Source organism: Amaranthus tricolor, chromosome 13 (assembly GCF_026212465.1).
Source record: "Amaranthus tricolor cultivar Red isolate AtriRed21 chromosome 13, ASM2621246v1, whole genome shotgun sequence".
Classification (NCBI taxonomy): domain Eukaryota; kingdom Viridiplantae; phylum Streptophyta; class Magnoliopsida; order Caryophyllales; family Amaranthaceae; genus Amaranthus; species Amaranthus tricolor.
The window spans coordinates 7,781,658-7,801,090 of record NC_080059.1 but is presented as its reverse complement, the minus strand read 5'-3'; the positions used below and the strand labels follow the sequence as shown (position 1 = coordinate 7,801,090).

Here is a 19,433-nt window from a genome sequence, read left to right as displayed (position 1 = left end):
GAGTTAAATTTATAAACTAAATAAAACTCTAGCATTTGCACATAAAATGAATTGATATTTTGATTAACCAACTAAAATTGTTAACAAAGATGACTTGAGTTGAGTCATTTATTTGACTAATCTTATTTTAGCTAAGTTTTAAGACTCTTGTATTAGAATTGTTGAAGACTTTGAAGCATTGGAGGAGGTGTCTTGATTCACATTCACTAAAGAATGTCTTTAAGCTAAGCTTCGTGTGTACAATGTATATATATACTACGAAAAAATGTGATTTGAATGATAATGCATGGTGGAGAAGAGTGTCTAACAAAGTTTTTATTAAATTGGTATAATATATGAAAAGTTAAAACACAATCCTCAACCCATAACACTACAACTAAGCTACATGTCTTTTTTTTTTTTTTTTTTTTTTTTTTATGTGTATAAAATTGGAAAGACAAAATAGCATGAAACATGAAACAATATAAATGTTGAACAATTTTCAAGGATATACCACGTTGCAACATTAAAGAGACGGATTAAAAATTGCTTAAGTACATTGACAATATTCAAGTCACTAAAATAACTCATGTATCACACATACTTAATCTAGTAATTACAATAATAATCAAGTCTCTAAAACATTACATTCCATTGGAGCACAACCTCAGCAGCAAGGCCACAAACAGTTTTTCTTACCGCGATTAATGCCTGGAATATCAAGGCACAGAAGAAAACTATGTACAATTATTCACCCAAGGATGAAGGTAAAGTTATAAACCCAGAATAAAAAAGAATACTAATATTCTAAAATGGTAATCATTTATCGATTCTGAGGTGATTGCAAAGATAGCCAAGTTCAGGACGAGCATCCATCCATGACGAGAATGTAGTGTCAGCCGCAGAAGCACAGTATAAGTAAGACCTAAATGTTATCAGGAAGAAATACCTCCTGCAGATTTAATCAGGTAAAATTATTCAGAAGTAATTAGGGAAGTAAATCAGATTGAAAAAGGTATACAAAAAAATGTACAAGTGTAGGTTGTAGGATGAGTGCGTCACTTTTTTTCACATACACCCGGGAAAAGGTTACCATCGCAACAAGCCCCTCACCAGCCGTGCATGATGCTTAGTTCTCTCCTTGTCCACTACTTCTGATGACCAACAGCGATCAGCTAATCGGATAATCAGAAACAATCTATATCGAAAATCATTCCCGATGTTGCGATAAAGACTACTCAAGATTACAATCCAAATGCCAATGGTTTAGCAACTGATTCTGTGAGCCAAATAAATTCTGTTCAGGAATATTTGGTAAGGTAATTCCTGGTGGATTTGTTTGAAGACGTCCATAGATGGAAAAAGGAAATAGAAAACAGAAAGAAAATGTCGTGCAAAACTAGATATGATAAAAGGTAATTCCTTCAATAATTTAATTTTTTATTTGTCGCAATGATTAAGAACGGAAAGGATAAACGTAAATAGGCATATAATACTTATATCTGCAAATAATGGTGCTCATTAGTCTAACCTCAATGCCTTTATACCCATATCAATCAGGTATGCCTCATGTTCCTCATTGCCATCACAGCCTTGCTTCAGTTCCTTAGTATAGTAAACAATGTCTTCACGTATATGTCCAGCTCCCACACATCTTTGAAGACAAAACCAACAAAGAATTAATGATGAAGGATCCAATGAAAGAAATTGCAGTCCATTAAAGTATGTTAAATCCGAAACAATGAATGAATGACTCTTTGTTAAATCCGAAACAACGAATGAATGACTCTTTGTCCTTTACGTAAAGGAAAAATTCCATTATTTCATAACAAAAATTTACAAACACAAATAGAGGTCTTACACAAACTCAACCCCCAAATGACACAATAACAACAAATAGGGCGAGGAAGACCATAGATGACTTGGAGAACATGAGTTTGGAAAAGGATATGAATGAACTAGGCATACAAATGGAGATGGTAGGAAATTAGAATGAATGAAGAAGAAAAATACATGTGAACGACAATTGAAACTGATATATTAGTTCATGTAGCTGACCCCAATCTATTGGGAATAAGGCTCTGACATTGTTATTGTTGTTGTTGTGAAGATCAGGATCATGAAATACCACAAGAATATGTGGATAGATACTAAATCACAATTCATAATATTCTACCCTTTCTCACCAACCTATTTGCCAAAAAAAAGGACAGCAAAATAGATACCGAAACCTTATCATCCAATTATGGCTAATATAATCTTGTCACATGATCGTATAATAAACTGAAAACAAGGCTATAACATCCATATTATCTCTAAATCTATTCCCAAAGATAGTCTCCATGCCAGATTATAGAAATAGCATTCTTTAACTCCAGCAATTCCAAAACCAAAAAACAAGTAAAGTGCATTGATTGACCTCCACAGAACAGCTAGTACTTGCGTATATGCTGATCTAACAAATTCATTTCTCTTTTGTTCCTCTCAAGCAAAGCTCAAGAACCAACAAACTTTTAATGGCAATAAGAAACATGAAAGGTAAGAAGAATCCACACCAAATCCGATTGTTCAATAAGAAAATTACAGCTGTGAATGCCAAACCAATAAAATTTTTTCTTTTTTCATCGTTAGAAACCATTAACTTATTGACAAGTGAAAATTGTTATAATGTTGTACCATAGGGAAGATAAAAGATGTATAAAGTTTTGTGATAAATTTTATTTTATAAATATTTGCTATTAAGTTGGTACTTTGATTGAAGAGGAACCAGGAAAATTTTTATGGTCCACTTTCAGCTAAACTTTTTTGCAGGGTTGAGTAATGATTTTGAATTATCATTCATGATATAAAGGTAATTTGACGCTCTTCTTTTTCTTCAAATATGGATGACTTTTAGGTTCCTTTACTGTAAAATATTTCCACTCCTAGCAATTAGCCAAGAACTCAACAACAGTATGAGTCCCATGTAAGAGAGCTAACACAAAAGCATCACACTATTTAGGAATCATGCAAACGATATCCACAAAATCAAGAAAAGACAAGCCCAGCACCAAATGAAGCATTTGGCTCTACTTTCACTCATTGCCATATATTCTTACCTTTCTATGATATTGTCGGTGTCTGCTTTGCTCTTGGGTCCTTGAGCAAGGACTCTTATTAAGCTTAGTATATCCCGATAGTCACCCAGTTTGAGTGCCACTTCATCAGAAGCCCAACATGACATGTCATCAGGTACTGAAAGTGGAGATGCTGAGACAGCAGATGAGGGAACTTCATGTTGGACATTTCCCTCAGCATATAGTCTTGCACAAATAATTGCCATAGCATAAGCCACTCCCCCAAATCCTGTATGGGACACAAATAAATAGCATCCTGCAGACCTGCAATAGCAATGACAACTGTTTAAGGAAAGATGTCAAACGTAAACAATTTCCAACACCAGTAAGTGGTTTCCTCCATTGCCAACCTCGACAAGAAGAATAAACAGCAGCCAGGATTACTTACTCGTCTTTACAATACTGAATAGCGTCAACATCAGATGATAAAGCTTCTCTCTCTCTCATTAAAGGTATTCGCCTGTATTCTACATCATAGACTTCATCTCTTAGTGCTTTGTAAACTTCTGCAGGAGTCTTGACATCTTCTGTAAAAATATTCTCCCAGTATCCAACAATACTAGATTGATGCAGCGTAGGACTGTACTCTTCACGATGCAAAAGCATTTGTCCACCAGTCTGAGTAACCTCTGATATAATATCCTCTTTTAGTCGTTCCTCCATATGTTCCACCTTCATAATTAACAAGAGAACAATCTGTTAATTTCATTTTCTAAAGGTTTCAACTTTGCTAATAATACACTAGTAGTTTAGTAACAAACCATTGGACCAGTAATCCCCACATGCTTCAGTGTATCGACAGCTTTGCTCAGTTCCCGGAGAACAAAAGGTGTACCATTGATGTAAACCACAGCTTCCTCTCTCAGATCAGTAATTATAATCTTTTTTCCACCATTTACTGATCCCCTGGCACCCAAGAATGATAACATCTCTTTGGCTCCAGTGATATTAGGTGTCAGTGTGGCCATGCTGTAGACAGGGTAACCTTCTACCTAAAAATGGGAATGAATACAGAAGATGAGAATTCAACAAGTGATAAGTATTAAGCAAAAACTACAAGCAAAAATTATAAGTATTAGATTACAAAAAACCCCCAAACATTTCTGGTTTTCCCAGAATAATACTCCTATTAAAGGGCACTTTATTCCTGAAAACTTGTCTTAATGGTTTTATATTTTGTTTTGCTATTATTACCTCTCCTTTACTCTTTCTACTTCCCTACTCAGCTGACTAAAACATGACAATATTTGAACAACTAATTACTAATTAGGTTTTCTCAGATCAATAAAACATTTTGAGAAGACACCTTTCATAGGGGGCATGGGATATTCTAGATTAATCCATAATTAGGATTAAAATGAAAATATTTACACTTATACTATCTTTGGGATAGTTGCAAGAATATTTGTGAATCAAAGAAAGTAGAGCATCTGCTTTTACCTTTTTTGAACATTTATATATTGTAATCTTAATATTATGATGATAAAGTAGGTCCGTCAATGAATACAATGTAGAAATAAATATAAATTTTACAAGGTGGATATAAAACGAAATAGGCGCATAGCACAAAAGATCTCTTGAATAATGTGTTTTAAAGGTTTTTGAGCTTACACCAACCCAAATATAGGCCGACAGAGTCTCTGAGCATCTGCATTATTTGCGAAAGCCATTTTGCGACCATTTTCACGACCGTGATCGAAACCGTATACTATAACAACAATGTCAAAGGCCCAAAGGCTTAACCATAGAGTATGGGGTCGACTAAATGAATTAATACAAATCAACACAAGTGATAGTTGCTAACAAAGATTATACTTTATTCGGCTTATCTTAAATATTAATCTACAACTAAGAAAATCAATTCCAATAATCATCCACAAATATTCTCTTCCCTAGAATTCTTATCTATTGTCATATGCTCTACCAATCCAAAGTATTATGTCATTCTTCAGTCTTCACTCATATTGCCATTTTTGGTCTACCTCTTCCTCTTCTAAGCTCCTCAAAGTTCCAACTTTCCACTTTCATATTGCTACATTTTTCAGTCTTCTGGGCACATGATAAAACCAACATAAATGGTTTTTCTCAATTTGTCTTCAATATCTTGATTCCAAAAACATGTCTTATGTCTTCATTTCAAATTCTATCATTCACTCATTCTTCTTAACATATGCATCTTTGCTTCTTGGATTATTCCACAACGGTCTCTTCTTAAAGCCCAACATTTGAGTTTTGACCCATATACTAGTGGGTAGAACTTTCCCTTCAACATGATAATACTCTGATTGCTACTTTCCATTTGAGCCACCTGAAACACTCGCTTGGAACGAGCTCATTCACATCCAACTTTAGAACACCTTTACTATAATTCTTCATAAAAAACGAGATTACTTCGACGCAGTTTAAACCCTTTCAATTCTAATATCTGCCTTCATATCTTTGTTTTAGCATTAACCATATCTCTATTCCTCATTGAATAACATGCACTAAAGAACATTTCCATCGATAGGCCTTGCTATCTCATTTAGGACAACGACAAAACTAGGATAGGGATTGAAAAAAGAAACTTAATGTATATGATTGGGAAAATCTTCGGTGACTCTTACACGTGTTGCAACATTGGTTTGTACTTCCTCGCACATTTCAAAGCTATATAGATATACTAACATGGCTATCTTTCAAGAACAATATAGATATACTTCCCCTAACATTTTTTCATATGCCTTCTCTAGATCAATAAAAAAAACATGTACAAGTCCTTTTCCCTTACCTTGTAATTAAAGTAGGAGCACCTATTATATTTATTTAAAATATTACTATTTAACGGTCCGTTTGGTTAGTGGTACTAAATATTGGTAATGCGAATGATTTATAGTGTAAAATTTCATCAAAAGTTCCATGTCATTCTCATAGTGATGAAACTTTGATCATAAAAAAATATTTTTTTACAAATTTCCATTACCCCTAATACCACTTCTCCCATTGGTAATGCGTTAGATTGAGTTTTATGAAGAAAATTAGATGATTGAAGTTGGACAAGTATAGCCATCAAGGTAACCAAGAGAATTTTCAACCAAAATTACACTAGTTTTATTCCCATTACCACTGTTTAATACTACCTACTAAACGGGCCGTAAGTTCACTTGATTTGATCATAATACCCATAATATGTTTGGTTTAAAATGAATGGTACAAACTTCTACGCACTAACCTACATGTGATCCAAAAACAATTGCATAAAGGAACCTCACAAAAAGCCTTAAAGAGGAACAGCAACTACAGAATCCTTAAAACCCCCCTTTCTCAGCATTTTAAAGGTTATAGCATAAAAGAAATTCAAAGGGAAAAGAACTTCCAAAATCCTATTATCAATCACAAACTCACAAGTACCAGAAAGAAGGCACATACTTATATGTATTCTATCCAACTCCCAAAAAAATATGAAAGAGTAATTCACATTTGAAACTATATATATTATATACCCTAAAAAAGCATAAGTCCCTCTTATCCATATTCACCAACAATATCAGCAAAGCAAAAAATTATTAAATTGAACTCAATTAAATCCTATCTCTCAGGTCCCTGAGCATTCCTATCTCTCCAGAATAGTTTCCCTATCCGATCAAGGAAACAAAAGAAGGTAAGAAGGCAAACTAATGAAGGCAACCAACCACTATACCTTGTAAACATGAGGCGCACCATGTATTTGTATATGGCTAGAAGTTCTCTGCCCAGGAAAGAAGTACATTTTAAGTATAGAGCCCCTCCCTAGCACAGAGCCTCTCCGATCCTTGATAACAGCCTCCATTGGGGCATCTTCATGCTGAGTCTCAACGGGCCATAATGTGACTTCATGTCATGCATGACATGATCTTCGCTCAAAACAAGCCTCATATTTAACTCACATTTTTCATGCATTTCCTTGCACACGTTATTAAATGAGATAATTTTATCGTGAGACTATTTTTATTAGGCTGATTTATGTATGTTTAGTTTATTAAAGTGACCGTCTATAATTTTAAATTGATCAATTAGAGAAATTTTCTAATTATATAGGTTCATCTTACGGTGAAACGGTCGACGAGCTGATATCCTTGTGTGGGGATGGATGGCCCTTATTCAAGTATTATACAAGCATGACCCGCATGTGCGCTATGTCATTGGTCATCTTTATTATAAAATCAATTTTATTGTTTGTATTGGAGGTAAATATTTAAGGAGAAAATAATGTCAAGTTAATTTATAGTAAACTCGTATAATGATGTGAATGAATGTTCTTATATTGTAGAAGTATGTAATATTATATGGAAATAGATATATGTAAATAAATTTCTTTTCTAAATAACATACTAATTCTGTATAAAATTTCATTCAAGAATTTCTTTTATTAAAGGGGGCCTCTTTTTTTGTTTTGCCAGGGGTCTAGTTGAACTCGATCATGACCAATCACACATAGGGACGAAGCATAAGACAAGAGCTAAGAGAGAGGATGTAAAATGTTGATTATATTATGAAATTTATATTAGTACTCATCCATATATTTTTTTTCTTTTACTTCTTTATCTTATTCTTCAACTAAAATTTAAAAAAATTATATCTTTTAATTCAAGACAATAGAGGAAGTACTTTCTAATTTTTAACTTCTGAAATTATTTTTGTTTTGATTTAATACAGTTAAAAATTATTTCACTTTTTTAAAATAAAAATTCTAAACAAAATTCATAATATTAATAAAAGGAGACATATTGCACATGTTAAAAGTCCATTAGACTTTTAAAAGAAGAGAAAGTTAAAAGATGAGATTTCCTAAATAAATGAAATTGGGTTATCCAATAGTGAGCATTTTATTTTCAAATTTCCCTTCTTTTAAAGCATGAGTTTTCAATAAAATTTGTGAATTGTGATTTTCTTTCTACAAATAACTAACGATGTGTTAGTAGACATAGATAGACTATGTAAAGATTATACCTTCTCCTATAATAGTATAGTGAAAAAGCCTTCACCAAGGTCTCATCTTAATATACTTGAATCTTTAATGAAACAACATTCTACCACTAAATAATGTTCAATACTCAATAGTACTTCCTATATGGCTATATGGCTATATTATCCTTCAGCAGAAGGTTGCAATTGGCTTAGACTCAGAAACTCCCTCCTTTACTGATTACAAAATGTTCGGTGGAAGTCCGACCCACATGTATTGTCAGAGTTCACAGATAAGCGTATTACACGATGCCCCAACACGAGGAAAATGGTCGGCCATTCTACAGAATATATACTTTCACTGATTAATAGGTGATTTAGCCGTTCAGACATTCTGCAATAACGACTTGCAACTGCTGCATCTTCTGTTTTCCCAACTGCAACAAATGACGATATTGATTATGTTTGAAGGATTTAGAAAGAATGCATTCATACAGTAATTCAGAAAGTATGCAACGGAATGTTAAATCTAAGAACTCAAGTTAGAGTCAACTACAAGTTTCGAGCTAAACTTAGAGTGTTCCAAATGAGAAGTTTGTTTGTTTAGCAAATGGCTATTGGATGAAGCTGTTAGCAAATGGCTGATAAGCCAGCTGTTTAAGTGATTTGTTATAGATGTATTTGGTAAAAATTAGTTATTGATTGTTGGCTAATCAGAGAAAAAAATAGGATAAAAAGGTAAACGCTAATGAAAAAGCTGGTTCTAGTAGCTTTTTGGTTTTGGCTTAATAGTCGGTTAACAAACCAAAAGCCAACAAAAAAGCCAAGGAAAAAGGTAGACTTTGGATGCAAAGTGTATTAAGACCAGACATTTTCGTGATTCTGTAACAAAAATCATTATCTCATAAGTTCAGTCAAAATTATAGTTGGATCATTCCCATTAACTCAGCAACAGTTAATCTTAGTGAAGACATTAATCAAATCACAAACCATTACAGAGTCAGGAGAATATGAGTGGGCGTCCTAACATAGTATAGGAAATTTTCAGATGAACGGAGTATACGGTAACGTCATCTAGGCTTACCTTACGTACAAACTTCATCTGTCGTTCTGCATCACTGAGTTGTGCTTCAACTGTTGCTTCCGTTTGCAAAAGAAGTTTCTTATGTAATTTTTCTGGCAAAAAAATCAGTTTTCGACATCAGAGTACAACAAAGTATCTAACATAGTGCCAATAAAACCTATTCTAAATTCATCATGGTAATATGTAAATGTAATGTAGGAGTGAAAATCCACAAGCATAATTTTTCATGTTAAGTTTACCACCTAACCTAAGGCCATTGCGCATTGCTCAACACTCAACGGAGACAAAATATGAACTTCAAAATTCCAATCAGATGAATCAGAAGATAAAACTCGATTTCATGGCCTTTTTTCAGTTGTGTATATGCAAAAATGTCTTAGTTGCAAAATAATTTTAATTAACCTTAACTACTAACTGTATATAGAAGAGCTATTTGAATTACAATAGAAAGATGCAACAAGTTAACCATTGATGAGCTAATGAAAATCAGTTTTTTTTTTCTGTGGTTGGAAAATGCAACTTAATATGTTTTCAACTTGAGAATGCAAAGCTATTTTGAGGCTCTCCACAATTTATAGTAGTCCTTTCACTTAGTGTCCGTGTAGGATACACCAATAGTGGAAAACATAAAAGACTCCTAAAGCATCCCTATTCCCTCCCTAATCGTAGAAGTTGGCATTTTCAACTAGACCTATGCAACCTGAACCTGATATCAATCTAGAGAGGCTTCTGACTCCTTGTTATGCAAGAGACATCAATCTAGAGAGGTTCTGACGCTGTCATATCTCTCTCCACTGCAAAATTTATGTGTTTGCCAGAAGTAAAGAGAACACAATGTAATCTAATTATAACAGAAATTTTTTTATTTCTTGGAAACATAAAATTGAAGGTGATGAGCTGAAACAGATCTTGCACTAAAATTTCAAGGAGAATCTAATGGGCCTTGCACAAATTTTCAAGGGAGGCAGAATAAGTACACTTTTATCCAACGGTTAATCCTAATGGCGGTTGAGATGGTATCACAGTGTTCGTGAAAAAAGGATGATTGACAGATTGATGAAAAATCAGAGGAAAATTGTGCTACTTGAAGTTTAAAATATCATATGTTGAATATTGATCAAGTTATTCTTAGATGCACAGAATTAGATGATGTTGAACAGATTTATCAGAGGGTAAAGAAGTTGCATCGGATGATATTGAAGAGAGAATTGCTAAGGGGCAAAGGAGAGAAGCAGAGAAGCAACACAGTATTCGTGGTTAATTGGCCACTTCAATCATTTCCAAATCCATTCGCACAGTTGTGTATGCACATTGCACACTGCTCCTATGGTTTCTGCTAGGTGAAAAACTGCTTTGAAGCATACTCCTATAAGACCAAGACACTAAACACAAGATCAAGTGGATAACTAATGTAAAAGTAGGATTGAAATCTTGTGGGGCTGTCCGCCTCATGCCCTGTGAGCAAGTAAGTAACATCACAAAAGTTCAGAAGCTCAATCATTTCACATGTATCCATAATCCTAAAAGCACCACTCTTTCGGTCAGCGAATTCGGGTTATAAGAAGCACACACCATGAATCCATGACCTCCTCAGTCATTGTCTACGACTGGAAACCAAACTTAATGGGTTTATGCTGTATAATTTTCAAAATTGTAACCTATTTCAAACACAGTAGATATTCCAACATTGTCAACATAAGGAGTTCCACAATCAATGAATCAATTAGAAACACCTGACATCCAACCAAGATTATATGATAACGAAGTAACAGTTATACTAAAAGCAAGCTCAACTGATGCAATAAGTTCTATGTAAATGGAATAAAACTATTAGAACAATATGATAAGATTTGTCATACTTTGCTTTTCAATAGCTCCTTGTAGCTCTAAATGGTATTCTTCCATCCCTTCCATTGCACCTTTACAATCTTTAAGGTACTGGCAGATATCTTCCTTGAACTTTTTATGCATAGCATTCAAGTGATCCTTTTGTTCTGCTTTACAGAATACTAGTCAGACATGCCAGGACGCACGCAAGGATAGACAATGACTACTTAACCAAGTATTTTAAAACGCCAATAGGGTTTTATATTTCTGCGGCTATAACATAGCTAGTTATGAGAACTAGGAAGATCATCTCTATAAGTAGATAGGAAATTGGGACAGCATTTTTCTTGACGCAGAAGCATCAATAATTTGTAACATAGCATTAGAAGTTCACTTTATTATAAACAGAAGTCTGGTGGTGGTGGACCATCGTATCAATAAATAAAAAATACAGATAATTAAAGTTCAAAATAGGCAGAAACTACATAACAAAATAAATCCACGAAGGGGACATGCAAGGATTCCTAGAATATTACATACAACTGAACATGTGGGCATTGAATGAGAGGTGTAACCCACCCAAATGCCTCTGGACTAATGAAAGAAAACCATAGAATTCAATATTATTGTTCATTTGAGAAAAATTCACTAAGTAAAAGTAGCATCCTAAAAGAAACATTAGCTAGTATAAGGACAAAAAAGAGTTGTGAAGTGTGGACCACCAAATTCATAATAGAGGCATTATTTCCATCATACAACAAAAAGCTGTTCATGGAATGGAAAACATATTTATAGAATATATAACAATATATTAGCAATCAAGTTAGATGCACAGCCAACAAATAACCAAATAAGAGAATGAAGATACAATTTTTAAAAATCAAATGATGAGCAGCCTGAAAACTAAATGACCGCCAAATCAAGCATTCTGAAATTGGAATCAATTAAGGATCTCAGTTTCAGACAATGAAAACTCAATCTAATTAAACAGTAATTTTCTATTTAATGTATATAGCTTTTTCCATCAAATTCCTAAATTTTGATCCAGAACAGGCTATTCACCCCCAAGAGACAAAAATGCTAAGGAAATACAATGCTAGATGCTACATGACTACCATTGCTTCACACACATGTATGTTTCCAATGAAGTAGCACAAAACAAAATTTTCATACAAATTTTCTAGTCATCCAATTCACAAGAATATATATCTGCAATTGGAAGTTAGTTTGACAACCAAATGTTCATTTCTACTGGACCAAAGTGTTGCACCTATCCACTACCTAAGTAGTGCATTTAAAATAACATTTGAAACATTGTTATTCTATTCCATTGACTTCACAACATTTGTCCTGATTTAACGCTTTATATGCTATTTTCTCATTAAATTGCAAAGTTAAACATTTATACGTTCAATCATTGAAAACTGATCATTGCAAAATAATTTGCAATTCATGAAGTTATAGTCTCAAACAATATTAAGTTAATGAGCTAATTGACATCTCTTATCAAAGGAAACGTCACCTTGAAACCTTGTCTCCAAATGTTTTCTTTTGGATGTCTTGATGTCAGTCAGTTTCCCTCTGAAACAAAGAAAACTGAAATCAAAGATACAAACATGTGTGATAATCAAGTTAACAGGTTGAGAATACCCACAAATCAGTCTGAATCTGAGACTCAACACCTTGTAGCTGTAACTGTATTTCTACAGCAGCAGACACCAGAATTTCTGAACATTTTTTGTTTGTGAGAGAAATCACTTTGTTCTTAATTTTTTCTAAAGCCAGACCCAATAAAGAAACCATTCTGAAAAATCACCATGAAAATTAACATCAATACAAAAGTGCAGTCTTATTGATCAGGATAAATAGAATTCTATAATTAGTAAACAACTTCTTTTTCTCTAGTTGAGAATGAGAAGATAATAAGAAAATCATAACCTTGCCATTCCATCATCTTGACTTTCTTCATAGCACATCAAATCATCATCAACATCTGCACTCACTGGTAAATTAGAGAAAAAGTATCATTACCAAAGCCCAAAAGTTTAATCCTACTAGAATCATAGGGACACAAAAGCACATTCAAAATCAATGAGTTACATTTAGGAGTCAATCTGCTCTCTGGAGATGTGTGAACATCGTCTACTTCTGGAGAGGCTGCCCAAGGATGTTCAGCTTTAATAAACAGATATTTGGATATGAAGAATGCATATACATAGCAATAAAAACATATAGATTTTATTCAGTGCAGAACCCAACCTACGAAACAACTGAACTCGCATTCACCAATAGCAACAATAAAACCTCAGATTCCCTAAGGAAATAAAGTTTCTCCAAGAAAAGTAGAAAACCCCATAATTTAGGATCAAACTTGCAGTATGTGAAAAAACGTGGAATAGACATCTAATGTTCACTGTCCAGTGAGCTTACTATTACTAGTTTTAAAAACAAGTAACATCACTCCAACTAAGATCGATGCTAGTTTTCCTGGTTTTAGCATTACATATTTGAACGGAAGTGCCATTGTACATAGAGCTAAAAGAAAAAATGGAGTACGAGCAATTTTGTCTGATTTGTTTAGCACAAAATACTGGGCTTTATGATTCAAGCAGCATCTTGTATCCTCTTCGATTAGCACACATTTACGGTTTGCCTAATATATAAAGCAATTGAAAGCAAAATACAAGAAAGAGGGTCCACTTTTCTTGGCAGATGAAACATTCTCAGTGCAATCAAGCTCTCTTTCCATTGGGGTTAACAAACCATTACCTGCATCATTTTCTTCTGAGGATGACTTTAGGGTACTGGCTGGGGAATCTTCAAGCTTATCCGCATGATCCTGAAAATTCACCAGAAAAGGATCTATGATGATAAGTGATTGATGCATGCATGAAAGAGAGGCAGTGAAGAAGGAACAGCTTAGACAGAATCATATATTGTGTTCTTACAGAATATTCAGAAATCTCCTTCTCTGATGATGTACTAGGAGTATAACATTTAGCTTTAGAACCTGCTCCTCCCTCTTGTTGCACAGATCCTTGAAAACCCCTCTTATCATTTGTCAGTGGATAGGATCCCATAGGAGAATCCAGTGCAGTTTTCTTCATTTTAAACCTTTGACTATTTATAACATCAACATGGTGCACTGGAGATTGGTTCAAATCATCAACATTATGCACTGACGACTGCTTCAAAGTATCTACATGGTGCACTGGAGATTTGTTCAAATCCTCAACATTGTGCACTAGACATTGGTTCAAATTATCAACTTGGTGCACTGGAGATTGATCACCAACGGGTTCAAGATGCTCTGACTTTTCCTGTGATGTTGGAGAGGGAGACTGAACTTTCTCTTTGGCTACAGGGAAGTGGCCAAAAGATAAGTTCTGCACTGCAGCATCAGGTTCAAGACCCTCATCAAGACGAGTATTCTTAGGAGATTTCACACCACCACAACTTAATGGTGAATCCTCAACTGCGTTTGCCTTTTCAACCCCATTTATCTTAGGCTGGATATTTCTCAAGTCTTTTACAGGAGACAATTTGTACCTTGGTTTGATACCACAACTTCTTTTATGGTCATTTTTCTCAACTATTGAGCAAACACGTTTTATAGCACAAGGTGGAGAAACTGCAGATTTTTCAGCAAAAGAGAAGACGTCAGCCCCTTGAAGTCCCTCTTTGCCACAGGTTAAGGACTTAGACTTTAAGTTTCTTGGCCGCTTCCTAGCTGTAGTAGCCCTCCTTCTAGTAAGATTGCGGGTCACAGGTTTTTTAGTCATCTGGTCTACATTCTCAGAATCAGTCTCGATACTATCAGAATTCTGCCTAGGCTTGAAATCGATCTCATCCTTTTCAGTTTCCTTCCTTATCTCATTCACATCCACTTCAGGAGTATCTGAATTACCAAATTTCTTGTCACCAGATCCTAATAGCTCGTGCAACTTCATCCTCAAAGCTTCTTTGCTTCTGTCCTCTATTACTTTGCCGTCGCAATCAACTTTCTGTTTGGGTGCAGCTGAAATTTTCTGAGTTGTATCATTCATAAATACACTCTTATTTACCTTCCCAGAAACTTGGTCCCCTTCTGTCTTGTTGACAACATCAAACTCGGGCATTGCATGATTGGGGAATAATTGTTTTATATATAAATTACTTGTAGCTGGTCTAGATGCATGGTTTACAACATGATCAGAGTTTTTCCTTTTCAACTTAGCACCAAAGGATGCAGTGGTAACCCTAACAGAACCCTCCTTAACATCATTTGCACACTTACTCACAGTAGTAGAAGCCTTCACTGTTCGCTGTGCATTATGATTTGATGCATCCTTGATAAAATCATGACGTGATTTCACAACTGAATCAACAACTATCCCAATTGAAACCTTCTGAGATTGACTGCATCGTTGGTTATTGCAACCAGAACTTAAATAGCAACTCATCCTATCCCAACCTGCAAAATAACGAATTACATTTCTTTCTACAATCACTGATTACAAACCCTAATTGCGAAGAGAAAAAAACGCGAGTATATCAAAGAAGCAACTTCCATTGATTATGAAATCCAACATAAAATCAATCCGAAAAAGTCATGACTTAGGATTAATAATTACTTTGAAATAATCCATTCATACAAAATAACAGATAATCGTTTGAACAGGACAAGAAAAAGAGTATAATTGGTAACTATGGCAGTACTAACTGAGATCGCATATTCCTGAACATCGGATTTTTATCTGTCTACGAACTGAAAAACTTAAATATGCCAGAAATTGAATAGAAAATGCAGTTAAAAGTAAAGCTTCATGAGAATTGATTTTATACCTTAATCAAACTCAGGATAATCAATTTGTAGTCTTCGAGGGATTTATCGCGAATTTCTGTGACGAAAAATCAAACAGAGAAACAGATTCTGTTGTAAATTTAATGAAGTTTGTTGGGAATTCTGAGCTGACGTGATCCAAATGAGAGTTGCACCCCTGAAAGTTCAATTTAAATTTGAGCTTATACTTTTTATTCCCGCCAATGAAAAAAAAAAAGTTAAGACTTGTAAAACAATTTTCCCAAATTAAATGAGATGTTTGGCATTTCACAAAGACTTAGACCGAGACAGTCTCATGAGACCTCGGATCAGCCTAATTTGCGCGGGTAACAACATTTTAATTTTCTAGGCGTTATTAGTTTTGAAAATTGATACCTTAAAGGTCCAAATTAATACTTTTAAGATCAAAATTGAAAAATGCCAGAAAATGAAAAAATTGTCCAGGTTGTTAAACGCGCGAATTGGATCGACCCAAATGGACGGTCTCATTATGAGGTCGTCTTGTCCAAAACCAGCTGTTGGCATTTTTGTTCAATAATTTTTTAAGTCAGTTGAAAACTTGAAATGTTTACTTTTTAAGTCGAAATTAATAAGCTATTTGTAGTAGCTTTTTTATTGGTTTTTTATACTTCAATCAATTTTTACTCTACACCAAAAAGTAATTATTATTAGACATTTTTAATAGTTATCAAATAAGTCAATACTTTCAATTGATCAAAGTAATAGCCAACAATTATATTTAACAAATGACTAATGGCTGCCAACGTATCAACAATATGATAAGATTATAGAATCACAACTCAACATTCACCTAGCTGCCTGATCAAACTCTCTAGCTGCCATCGTAGTGCAATTAGTGGCACATAATTCGTTAATCTGATCGTGAATTGTGAATCGAAAAACTCAAATTCTGATCTACTTTTGGGTCGTTTTCAGCAAATGTAAAATGCAAATTCGCAAGTGAATTATATTACATCGGCAATTAATTGTAGAAACAAAACATTGACAGGTGCATGAACATAAGATGCTGAAAGTTCAAAGGAATAGTGCTTTAGAATCATGGATAATGCAGTTTTTGCTTCAATCATTCCAAACTTTTCACCTATGCATATTCTGGGTCCCCAACCAAAGGGGAAGAAAGCGTTAGTCCCTTTCGTTGCCTTAGAAATTCCTTTCGCGAATCTCTCTGGTTTGAATTCGTGGGCATCATCACCCCACAATTCCTTGTCCCGGTGAACAAAATGCATCGCCAATGTTATCATTGCACCTGACGGAAGCGAAAAGGCGCCTAGATTTGTATCTATATAAATGGTTCTTGCTAGTTGCAATACTGGTGAATACAGTCTAAGAACTTCATGTAGTATCATGGTTACCTAAACAAACAGTTAAACATACTAAACTATTAACAATTTTTAGGTAATAGTATAACTTCGGGTTTTTGTTAGAGTATACTCCATAACATATCCTAGGACCGCAGTTATAAGCTTAAACTTTTGGTTGATTTTGTTCCTTGACATAGTATCAGAGCAGATTTCAATGTGACACAAGAGGTCACCTCAGTATGAGGGGGCGTGTCAGAGTATATAACATATCTTGGGATCTCAATCATCAACTTAAGCTTTTGGTTGAATTGGTTACTTGACATGGTATCATAAAACTGCATGACAAGAGGCCACGGGTTTGAATCTCAACTACCCTCATTTAAAGTGGAATATTTAGTACCAGGTATGAGAAGGGTCTGTGTTGCATCCACACTTCTAGCCCAAAGGGCTCTTGTATGAATGGGTGTGTTAGAGTGTATAACATATCATGAAGCCTTAACCATCATCTTAAGCTTTTGGTTAAGTTAATTCCTTTAACAGTTTTCAACTTTAGAATTTTCCGTCTTTAAATGACTTAAACCTTCAAAGTCTGGCACATTATCCCTGAATGTCTGCAAGACTTCTTCTCTAGTCGCACTTGCCAGTCTTGGTGTTTACTCAACAAAATCAATGTCCAAACTAATAATATTGAGGTCGTTTCTTGTCCCGCTAAGTAGAATAATTTACACTCATCAATCACTTCTTGAAGGCTCATTCCGACTTGCTGATTTTTGTTATTGCCCACATCTTGTTTGATCACTATTAAATTGGAGTGCAAGAGTGTAGCCAACAGATAAGGCTTCACTACTTCTCTGGCCTTGATTTCCTCGTATCTCTTGTTGATAAGCGCACGCAATAGAGTATGTATTTCATCTTCAACATTATCAAACCTCCTTTTTGTTGCAGTTGGAAGGTAGCTGAACGCAAGCATCAACACTAGTTTGTTCTAAGCACATAACATTAATCGTACTACATTGTTGAATTAAGGGCAGGAATCAGGATCATCGGAATCACCTGAATCCTGGGATATGAATTGATTGCATAAGAACAAAAGCTAAATGTATTTGCTCTTTCAAAAGTTCAAAAACCCGTCGTCCTTCCTCATAGCTGCTGCCAAATGCTGCTCTAGAGATAACGTCTCCTGTGAGTTTCATCAAGTCAGGCCACACATCGATCTCAACTGAACCATTTTCAGCTACTGTCAAATCCCATTTGTCGAACATCTCTGCAGAACTGTCATGAATTTCCGGCAGCATCAGCTGTGAAAAACACAAATAGCTTCATGTCAGATTCAATCGTCTCAATTTACCCGCGAGTAGCCCAAATAGCTCTCTTCTGAAGGATCATACTATAGTAAATAACATATCATCAGGCTTCAACTGTTCGATTAAAGAACTGACCTTCAACTTTTCTACATGGAAGACGGGATTAATAATCCTACGATGTCTGACCCATTTTTCTCCTTCACAGCTAACAACACCAAGAAGAAGCTAATCAAGAATTGGGTTCACATTGGCCTTTACAAATTCATCAGTCCTGGTGAAGACTTCATTGATCAAATCTGGCTGTGAGATGTGTACCATTGGAACAGGGCCAAACCAGAAGAAGTAATTACTTTCTCCTGCAGCATATCCAACCATATATTATTTGTTACATCAGGGGAGCAAATATATGCAAAAAAAAATTTTAGGAACAATTACTTAGAATAATCCAATTTTTTCATCATTTTCATACAATAATTCAACCTATTGATTAACCATTACTAATTCAAACTTTAAGGGGTATTTGACTAGAGTAAACTTGAGTAACCTGATGATTTATTATAATAGGTAATTCACCAAAATAATAAACTGAAAATTAAATTAAAATTATAGAAAAATTTTGAAAATTTACATAAAAATTATGAATAATAAAAAAAATCATAAAATTGTTCGAAACATTTTTTAACATTTTTTTAGATATTTTATTTTAATCTTTTTTTTAAATAAAACTTGATATAGCAAGTCATGCAGTTCTTGTTGTATGTACAACCCCAATAACAAATGTATCAGTTAATTGGTCAAGGGTTGATTAAACTAATTACATTAATCCAAAATTATTGAAGAGAGAATCATGGGTTGTTGACTTATTGCCCTAAAGATTTAGTTTTCAATACCTACAGAAATATTAATTCCCCCTCCGCTCTCTTTCTTGTAGAGGTTTTTCACTATTTTCTTTGGTCTATGTTAGATTTGGATTCCTCAAAATTTTTAAAAGGCAAAAATAAATAATATTACCATTCAAATTTTAATAATTTTATCTTTGTTTATTTTCAAAAAAAA

General features: G+C 34.4%; 2 protein-coding genes and 1 pseudogene across 3 annotated transcripts; all 3 read right to left on the bottom strand.

Annotated features, from left to right (window-relative positions):
- Positions 1-708: 708 nt before the first annotated feature.
- LOC130798771 (uncharacterized) lies at positions 709-6,903 on the bottom strand. The gene is made up of 6 exons (XM_057661867.1): positions 6,775-6,903; positions 3,857-4,087; positions 3,484-3,767; positions 3,078-3,359; positions 1,511-1,633; positions 709-931 (listed from the first exon to the last, which is right to left on the bottom strand). The coding sequence occupies exons 1-6, from the start codon at positions 6,901-6,903 to the stop codon at positions 799-801; spliced, it is 1,182 nt and encodes a 393-aa protein (XP_057517850.1). The 3' UTR covers positions 709-798.
- Positions 6,904-8,001: 1,098 nt separating this feature from the next.
- LOC130798681 (meiosis-specific protein ASY3) lies at positions 8,002-15,940 on the bottom strand. Of its 2 annotated transcripts, XM_057661776.1 has the most exons (10): positions 15,754-15,940; positions 13,878-15,382; positions 13,699-13,768; positions 13,030-13,086; positions 12,868-12,931; positions 12,584-12,733; positions 12,452-12,510; positions 10,962-11,096; positions 9,103-9,194; positions 8,002-8,455 (listed from the first exon to the last, which is right to left on the bottom strand). In XM_057661776.1, the coding sequence occupies exons 2-10, from the start codon at positions 15,369-15,371 to the stop codon at positions 8,396-8,398; spliced, it is 2,181 nt and encodes a 726-aa protein (XP_057517759.1). In that variant the 5' UTR covers positions 15,372-15,382; positions 15,754-15,940; the 3' UTR covers positions 8,002-8,395. The 2 variants fall into 2 exon arrangements, with proteins under 2 accessions (XP_057517759.1, XP_057517760.1); XM_057661777.1 differs by lacking the exon at positions 13,030-13,086 and having other exon boundaries at positions 8,003-8,455.
- On the bottom strand, positions 15,627-18,752 carry LOC130798770 (cytochrome P450 CYP72A219-like; annotated as a pseudogene).
- Between the last annotated feature and the right edge of the window lie 681 nt (positions 18,753-19,433).

Bases quoted from the DNA above. Each gene is read 5' to 3' on its own strand.
- LOC130798771 (XM_057661867.1), bottom strand. From the start codon at position 6,903: ATGGAGGCTGTTATCAAGGATCGGAGAGGCTCTGTGCTAGGGAGGGGC. The intron at 4,088-6,774 runs GTATAGTGGTTG...TCCCATTTTTAG, and splicing joins GTGCGCCTCATGTTTACAAG to GTAGAAGGTTACCCTGTCTA. The intron at 932-1,510 runs GTTAGACTAATG...TTAAATCTGCAG, and splicing joins ATGGGTATAAAGGCATTGAG to GAGGTATTTCTTCCTGATAA.
- LOC130798681 (XM_057661776.1), bottom strand. From the start codon at position 15,371: ATGAGTTGCTATTTAAGTTCTGGTTGCAATAACCAACGATGCAGTCAA. The intron at 12,734-12,867 runs GTTATGATTTTC...GTGATTTTTCAG, and splicing joins CAAGATGATGGAATGGCAAG to AATGGTTTCTTTATTGGGTC. The intron at 12,511-12,583 runs GTGGGTATTCTC...TCTTTGTTTCAG, and splicing joins TCTCAGATTCAGACTGATTT to AGGGAAACTGACTGACATCA.